At 40.5% G+C, this 8,940-nt stretch overlaps 1 protein-coding gene across 1 annotated transcript; it reads right to left on the bottom strand.

The window, feature by feature from the left end:
* Positions 1-38: 38 nt before the first annotated feature.
* cdc23 (CDC23 (cell division cycle 23, yeast, homolog)) lies at positions 39-4,836 on the bottom strand. The gene is made up of 16 exons (XM_062406697.1): positions 4,719-4,836; positions 4,292-4,364; positions 3,696-3,833; positions 3,519-3,561; positions 3,317-3,422; positions 3,087-3,219; positions 2,671-2,848; positions 2,475-2,572; positions 2,129-2,210; positions 1,674-1,827; positions 1,453-1,572; positions 1,258-1,333; positions 1,086-1,147; positions 823-901; positions 444-563; positions 39-341 (listed from the first exon to the last, which is right to left on the bottom strand). The coding sequence occupies exons 1-16, from the start codon at positions 4,829-4,831 to the stop codon at positions 189-191; spliced, it is 1,728 nt and encodes a 575-aa protein (XP_062262681.1). The 5' UTR covers positions 4,832-4,836; the 3' UTR covers positions 39-188.
* Positions 4,837-8,940: the final 4,104 nt, after the last annotated feature.

Consider the following 8,940-nt stretch of genomic DNA (forward strand, 5'->3'; position numbering starts at 1 on the left):
CACCTGCATTGATTTACAGAAGTGATCAGGATTGCAAATTGTACAAACAAAAGCATTTTTAATGCCATAAACAATTTTGTATACAAACACAGGAAAATCCTCGCAACAGTCCATCAACCCTGTCAAAGTTTCATGTCACAGGTTACACAAATTGTCTGTTTCAAGGTCAGTGAAGAGCAGGGTGGGGGTCAAGGTGTGAAGGAGATGAGGTTCAGTGGAGACACCCTCCTGACTGGAGTGTTGTTGTTCGAGAGCGGTGCAAACAGATCCGCTGAGGGCGTCTCGATCTGATCTCGGACCTGTGAGATCTGCCTCAACAAAGCTTTTCCCTCCTCGCGTGCCTACAGACAAGAGTGACCATCAACACCAGTTAGTGTGTTACTGCTATTTACTACAACTACAGTTAGGATAGGGATCAGCTCAGATTATACAGGTACACTTACATCATTGTAGTCACAGCAGCGCTGAGCACAGAGAGAAGCTTCATCGTAGAGCTTGTTCTTGAAATAGTATTGACCCAGGTACCGTAGGGCTGTGCTCACCTCGAGGTGCTCCAGTTGTTCCTGTCGTGACAAGATTTTATTAGAATTAGATTGCATCCAAACAAATACAGTACATGGCATAAAGTATGTGGACATGTGGATATTACATTTGTAATATTACTGTTACAATTTATTACTGCTAATACAGGTTTTAATCAGCTGCTATGACAAGCACAACTTTTATTGGAAAACGTTATTATCTCTGTATGCTTATGTATAAATATTTTCTTTACTCCAACTGTGTAAGTACATATGTATTCAGAGACTTTCAAATGCTTACCCCACAGTAGAAAATATCTTGGATGTAAAGCATGTAACACTGGGCAGCATCATCAGACTCATTCAGCTGCTCATGGAGCCTAATAAAGGAATAAGACATAGATTTAGCACCTGATGACATGAAAACAGGGAAAATGCTACAGATTGGATATTCAATTTGTGCTCAAACAAAGAAAATGTGATGTCAGCTCCTTTTTGTTTAAACCACAATCTGTTTCACAGATGTGTCTTTAATCGTTAGACTCAGGATATGGTTGCACTTACTTTGCTAATTTGAGGAGAGCCATTTTCTCTACATCTCCAACAGAGTACGCCCTCCAGTAACACTAAACAAATACATGTAATAAAATATGTCATGTCATAAATCAAGCAAGTCAAAAACATTAGTGAATTTATCACATAAACCAGGGTGCATTCAAAGTTGCAACATACAAACCTTCTTGCCTTCCACTTGCTGTGACAGTTTTTCGTAGCTTTCACCCAGAGCAACTAACATGCGGGAGTCATTAGGCCTAAAACAGAGCATCATGGTATGTCAAAGCAAATAACATATTTATAAATGATCCACATTGTTACAATGTTCAATTTACTGAAACATCATTATCTCAATCCTCTTAGAAAAAATCCATACCTGAGCTGGTGAGCCTTTCGATAATAGTACAAACAGTAAAAGGGCATCTTAAGGATCTCATACGTCTGACCCAAGCCATACCAGGCACGGTAGTCACGCTTGTTCACTTCAATAGCATGCCTGTGAAATGTAAAAAAATATAAAACATGAAACGTCGCCAATTCAGATGATCTGAAACCAACTGCATAATTAGAAGCTCTAAAAATAAGTAAAACTCTGACCTGTAGGCCTGAATGGCGGCTGAAGTGTTCTTCATTTCCATGTATTCATGGCCCATGAGAGTCCAGGCCCCGAGGCAGCGAGGGTTCAGTTTAAGAGCCCGCTGGAAGTACAGGGCTGCTTTCTCATGCTGAGAGCGTAAGCTGTAATAGTTACCTGTGGAGGAGACATGTGATTTGTGTGGTTGATATTCCTGAAGAATAATACAAACTTGAACTGTTTTTGATTAGTGAAAACCTTTGGCTGTCTACTTTAGTTATAATAATTTATAAGTAGATATACATTTCTTAAACATAGAACACAAAACTGTATCATCAATTGTCTAACTCTACATGTTTAATATTTTAAAGATAAATAAAAAACATTTAAATTATAATACTGTTTTCAGATGGATTCAACAAATCATCCCTTCACTTTAGTGAACAGAGGTTTTTGATCTGATTGACTCGATGCTTACCGATGACACAGCACGTCTCCACTCTGTACTTGTCGATCTCCACCAGGTTGTGGGCCAGGTAGCTCAACTCTGGCTTCATGCTCTGTGGAAAAGATCATTATCATCAGGAAAATAAGAAAAGTTTCTTTCAATAGGGCATCTTTCTCTCAGATCATCTACGAACTCCTGATGTAACTTAAAGGTCAAACAAAAACATGAAAATGTTATAGTGAACCGTTCTGTCAGGAAGCATCCGTCCTACTCAAGGGGGATATTATCTGGACTGTAACCACCGCGTCAAACAGGAGAGGGAAAACATCAAAACACACTTCTTCACAGGGTATCACATTACAAGAAGTGAACTCACCTTAACATAGAGCAGGTTGGAGAATGTGTCCATGTTGTCAATGCGATATGGATCCTGGTCCCGCAACTCGTTGAACAGAGCCAAAGCTTGGTCAATATCTGGAATGAAAGATGGCAGAGTGCTGTAAGACTTAAACTTGCTCCAATAACATTGTTCTGACGACCTTGAGTCCTATTAGACAGGTGGAAAGTTGAACCTCTGATGTTGTGGTAGGCCACAGCGATCTGGGAGATGATGTAGGTGCTCTTAGAAAATCCAGCCTCAATGAGGTTTTGGTATTTCTGCAACGCTTCTTTGATCATCTGCAGCTCTGTGTACATGTGGGCCATGAAGAAGTCTTTGGTCCAACAATCCGGCAGAGACAGTGACTTCAGCTTTGGAGAAAATCAAAGGACAGAGCAAGTTGGTGGGCATCATTTCACTCCCTTTATATTACCTGACACTGTTCACGCTCTCGGTTTGGATATGTAAAGTTTAGCTTAAACGCAATGAGGCCTTATTTTGAGGACTCATTTGGGGGTGTCAATGATTACTAATGGACTGTGCATATGAAATCAATGACAAAATGATATGTTCATTGTCTACAATTGTGTAAAAACAAGCTGTAGTTACCATTTCAATATTGGTGACAAGGTTACTGAGCTCCAGCCAGGCTCCCCAGTGAAGAGGAAGTGCATGAATTGCCTCAACAAACACTTCGACTGCCTCCTTTAGCAGATCCAGCTTTCGTAGCACCACCCCATACCTGCCATACATTCACATATTAATGCACACATAACAGAGCTAATCAGAAGTATACAATTTGGGGGAAATTGTGCAGAGTTTGCTGGAAATGTTCTTACAAGTACAAGGTGAAGCCGTCCAGCTCTCCAGCATTGTGCTTCTTGCTGAGCTCGACTCTCAGCTCTCGCAGGGCTTCATTGCGAACCTGACCCTTCTCCAGGGGGCCTGGAAACACGTACAAAACACACAAACATTAGGGGTAGGAGGGAAACAAAAGTACCATCAATTATCTTATGAAACCAAACGGAAAAAAGTCCTCACCCAGGCTATCCACCGTCTCATCGTCTTTCTTTTTTTCACCTGACTGAAGACAAAGGATACTTTTCAAAATGGTTCACATTTACTATAACAAAACTGAAGGCAGTCCTGTGATGAAATGAAACAAAAGATCTAAAATATATCGATATGTTTGCATACCAGATATGTATAGATACTTACCAGATAGCGAGAATACATATAAAGGAAATAGGCCTTCTGACTACAGCAGCCTTTTAGGAAGTAAGCAGAACGGTCATACTCTTTCAGGTCAAAGTAGGATTTAGCCAATGTAAGTGCATCCAGGTCTTGAGCATCATCCTGTATTTTGGATAATAAATGAACAAGAAAAATCATCTTAATCATTTTAAAGAGTCAGACCTGGTATTAACATCCATCCTGAGTGATCTGATGACAAGTAGTCAGTTCAGCTCTGAATGCACCCATACGTGTCCAGTGAGTTATGACATTCAATCAGCACATGTGAAGGACCACCTACCCAGCTGATCACCCCCCTCAGCTTCACATTGACCAGAACATATTTCCACACCTGTCAGCCTTCATACATACACATGATCTTTCTTCACAGCACTTTGAACGCTATTACTTAACTACAGCCACACCAATGAACAACTGGTTGTGGCTGATTAATTTATGTGAATCCACACATGTACACGCACCGATATGATTTCCAACTGTAAATCTACTTATTGGGTTTAATTAATAATGGTAATAAATAAAAGGCAGAAAAGCCTTGGCCCCTGACAATGTGTACACACCTCAGTGAAGGGAGCGGCTGGGGGTAACTCATCTTTAGGGAGAGGGTCCAGAGCAAAGGCCAACTCAGAAGCCCTGAAATGTAAACATGGGTTCAGCATTAGACACAACTCTTATGCAGATGTAAAACACCATCACTATGCATGTATATGAATACAGTTAGCAGCTGGGTTAAGCACTATTTTTCAACTGATGCCGCTTTGGCTCTGTGAACACAACACTTAGTCATTAAACGTCTCTTCTTAGCTGAAATATAACGATAACAAGCCGTGTAGGATGTTTTATGGAAACAGCATTAGCTACATTGATAAAAACGACACTTGTCAACAGCACGGCTAACCTAGCTAACAGGCAGCTAACAGTCCCTTATGGAGATAAAAGAGCAGAGATAAAGAAAGAGAGGGACACGTCGGTCTCAGTCGGTCTCACCACTTGCCGCTGTGCAGAAGTCCTCGTTCTTTACAAAGCGATATAACTGTTATTAGCTGTTTCTTGATTTGCACCAGGTCCCCAAACTCACAGCAGAGAGCCGCCATTTTCATATTTCAGCAAGCCAGCGTCTTATTGGATGGTTGGAAGTTACAAAGAGGTAGACCCGCCCACCGGGAGTGACATCACTTCCTTCCTCGCACTGACAGAATGAGCCATAGATCGTTCATTAAAAAGAGAATGAAAAACCAGACAATTTACTGTTTAAAAAGAGAATTAAATAAAAAATCTTAAATTTGTATATATGATATATATTATGAATAGATGAGAGATTTTTATGATTGTTATAAATTGGTGATGGAAATTAATTAAATGTGATGAGAGGTTGAAAACAAATGGCAAATGTAAAAATATCAGTTGTTGTTATATTGTTGGTTTTTACAATGACTGTAAAAAGTTTCAAAGAATATTTTTAATTTGATAAAACCCTTAGAGACTACTCTAAAGTAATAATAAGTTTAGTGATACATTTTTGTTTCCACATCTTTTTACTTTCTCTCAAAAAATACCATTTTAAAGGATGATTCTGCAGATTTTATATGCTTTGATTAATATCAACAGATTCCACGAAAAGACCAAAAAACGGGTATTTGGTAAATTAATCAAGACAACGCTATTGTCACAATATTGTTGTGTCCAACAGGGCCGAAAACGTTCCCCTCCAAAATATAGATAATTTCTGATGGTATCGATCATACCACCAGATCCAATGACATTTTGAAACTGTGAGAGGTTCCTGATATATTTGCTTCATCTTATTAACTGATGACAACTTTAAGCACATTGTCAGAAACATCCACCAATATTAGTTTGTTTACATCCCAAGTTAACAACAGGAACATTCAGTATATCTGAATGGAATATTTGGGCTAGGGAGCGTTCAGCCAACCTGAAGCATTTTACTTTTGTTGGAGACACAGAGTGAGTTCACCAGACCAGAGAAAACAGTGGATGATTTGAGCAGCTCACTAATCGTACCCGCTGGGAAAGTCTCCACTTAATTCCATCCATCTTGAATAGTCATCTAAACACTCTGAGCAAAAACAACAAAACATTCAGCAATTAATTTAACAAATAATCTTTCAGTCTCTTTGCTGCAGGGAAACTTAATGAGCCCTACAATTTTATATAACTACATTCTTTGTAAACACGAACCAAAAAACAAACAAAAAGTGATGGAACAAAACATTTATTTCTTCCAAACATTTTTGTGGGTAGACTCATTTCAGCCACAAGAGGTCAGAAGTGCACAAGTCACAGTCATTAATGCCATCATTTGTTCAAAAACTGTGAACAATATGTGAGTGCTACTCTAAGGTTATCCCTGAATTTGTTCTGGTTATAACTAAAAGTACAGGGTCACAATGATGTTACCAGAAGTTAGAGCAATGATAACATATGTTCATTGTCCAATCAAATGAGGGTGATGGGGCTAAGGTGCAATTAGATCAGTGACGCTGAAGATGTTTGTGTGAATAGCCTTTGTTTGAATGTATTTTTGCATCCACTACTAAAAATCCACAGTACCATTTTCCCTTTCCTGATTTGAATAGTTCATTTCAGCTTATCCATTATATAGTAATGCAGATATGCAGCATCTGCATGGACAGGATTTCAAATCAAAGTCAATGCTTTTATTTGCAATCTTTTCTCAGACTACACTTTGATGCTCCTCAAACCTGATCTAATTAATCTGGTTTGATCTAATTTGATATACAAGTGTATATGACATACAGACACTGTCACTGGTTCATGTGACCATAAACTTAGATTTGATTTGATTTGTACCTTGTTACAAAGAACAAATTTAAAGATAGAGACTTATATTGGATATGAAAGAATACCCCATGGTGCTTCAAGGTTCCCACAATCATTCAACCCTCCTACAAATATTAATGACCAAAGCCTTGCTGATGATGTAAGTTTTTGTATTAGCACAGACAGCCTGTGTTAATGCCTCAGAAAATGCTCTTTTATGCTCTGCTAAACCCGGCCTGAGCATGTTCTTTTATTATCATCTGCATGAGCTTGCACCGAAACAGCACTAACTTATTTCATCAATATCCAACTCAGTAGTGAGCTGTGAAGGAGCAGGAACATTATGACTCTTTCTTGTACCATAATGTTTCTTATTTGATTGCCTGCCCAGCTCCTGCCACTGGCCGTGGCGCTTGGCCCCGCTTCACTGGTGCAGAGCTGACACGGCTCATCATGTTCCTGTCTGTCAATATCAGCAGCATCACTGCTGTTGGGACACCCACCACACTGCACTGAAGTACAAGCACAGCTTCTTTATGTTTGATATTCAAATTCTCTCCAGATCACAGACCTCATTATAGATGAGGTCTGTTGTTGCATAATTCCTCAATAAAGCAACAAAACAAAAGGAAAGCAAGTGGAGAATGGAGGATCAATAGAGTCTCCATGAGCTTGGTTCATATTTTCACAAAATTTGAGTGTGATTCAGGGAAGCTGAGGTGCCTATTATTGCCCCGGGTGCTCTCAAATATTTCATGAAAACCTTGGATGTGGCTCCAAAGCCTCTCAAGATGTGTCCCTGAATCCAGTTCCATTAACCATCTGTAGAAACAAGGAGCACTGGTAGCCTTACATTCCCTGAGTGTTATTGTCTTGGCAACTAACAAACCAAACACAAGGGATCTGCTCTACAGTAGAGGAACTACGCTGCAGCATCAGGTTCAGTCATCATGAAGTCACATTTCTTGATCGAATGGGCATTACAAGTCTTTGGAAGAAGAAGAATTGGAGTTCACCAAAGGTGTGAATGTGAAAGTAAATGTCTGTGATGGGATGGTGACCTGTCCGAGGTGTAGCCCCCCTCTCACCCAATGTAAATGTTAAATGTAGAGCATGGCCTCACACTCTAATGCCAGGATTATTCTGGGTATCACTGTTTGGTTCTTTTTTAGTTTTTTGGGTTTTACGTAAAATTTTATCATGCAGGCCCGTTAACCTCTTTGTTGGCCAAATAGGCGTCAATTCAACATCTTAGTGAGCAGAAAGCACATGCAGTCAACTCAGTAGAAGCAAGAAACAACCAGTCCAGTGTATCTGTATACCGAGTAACAACTATTATTACAAAAATGTGACATATATTGTACATCATATCATTAGATCAGAACAAGAAAAAGTTTGACGTGTTTCCCTTTAATCGTGCTGAACTACAATGCTTTGCCAGTAGCATCACATGTCCTCTGCAAATCTGAAAGTGAAGTTGACCATCCGCATCTTTCTCTCCCTGTATTTGAAAGGCGCCTCAGGACATGTGTGTTCAAAATGTCTCTATTAATCGCTTGAAATTCATTCAAAGAACTGAACTGGGAAGTTGGTAGGAGAAATTAATCTCTGCCTCTGATTTCCCTATAGGCTCTTCTTGTAGTGATGATAGAGGAGATCTCACTAAGGCTCACAGCAGGGAGGGAACGAGTCCTCTTCAGCAGAGCTGCACGATGCTGAGATTCTCACGCCAAAAAAGAACAAACATCAGATGGCCAATGATACCTTCATTTCTCACACAGCAGCACGATATAATTCCCCTTCATTTGGATGCAGCGTCCCCACTCACCTCCCTGCACTCCCCCCCCAGTTGGACATCCTCCGTTGGACATGTCTCCCGATTTTCTCCACGGAGCAAAAGCCACTTAAGAAGACTGACAAAGTAATCAAGTAGCACTGCAGTTTACAAGGCCCAGCACATGGCTCAATGAGCAGGTTGAAAGAGGTGCAGAGACGAGCCCTATAGTCCGTCCCTTTCACTCAGCCCTTCCTCTCTTACACATAGAGTCACGCACACACTCGTGCCTGATGTCTCTCTTTCTTCTTGCCTGTATTGCACTTCACACACACGCACACTCTCACACACACACACACACACACATGCACAACCACACAGACACACACACACACACACACTCACACACACACACACACACACACACACGGAGACAACCTGCAGATGTGGGGCAGTGAGGTGCATGATGAACCAGCTGAGACCGAATTTTGGGACAGCTGTGTAATTGAAAGGGAAAATATGCCAAACAATGTGCTTGAGTGTTTCTCGTGCAACGTGTGAGAGATAGAGAACGGCCCAGCCCCCTCTCACGCAGGCTCCAACAGAGATCTCTCCTCCCTTCAGAAATGC

The sequence above is a fragment of the Platichthys flesus genome, chromosome 15 (assembly GCF_949316205.1).
Source record: "Platichthys flesus chromosome 15, fPlaFle2.1, whole genome shotgun sequence".
Lineage (NCBI taxonomy): Eukaryota > Metazoa > Chordata > Actinopteri > Pleuronectiformes > Pleuronectidae > Platichthys > Platichthys flesus.

Coding starts and splice junctions, on each gene's coding strand:
- cdc23 (XM_062406697.1), bottom strand. CDS start 4,831: ATGAAAATGGCGGCTCTCTGCTGTGAGTTTGGGGACCTGGTGCAAATC. Junction 1,334..1,452: donor CGAAAGGCTCACCAGCTCAG/GTATGGATTTTT, acceptor GCTCTGTTTTAG/GCCTAATGACTCCCGCATGT. Junction 1,148..1,257: donor AGCAAGTGGAAGGCAAGAAG/GTTTGTATGTTG, acceptor GTATTTGTTTAG/TGTTACTGGAGGGCGTACTC.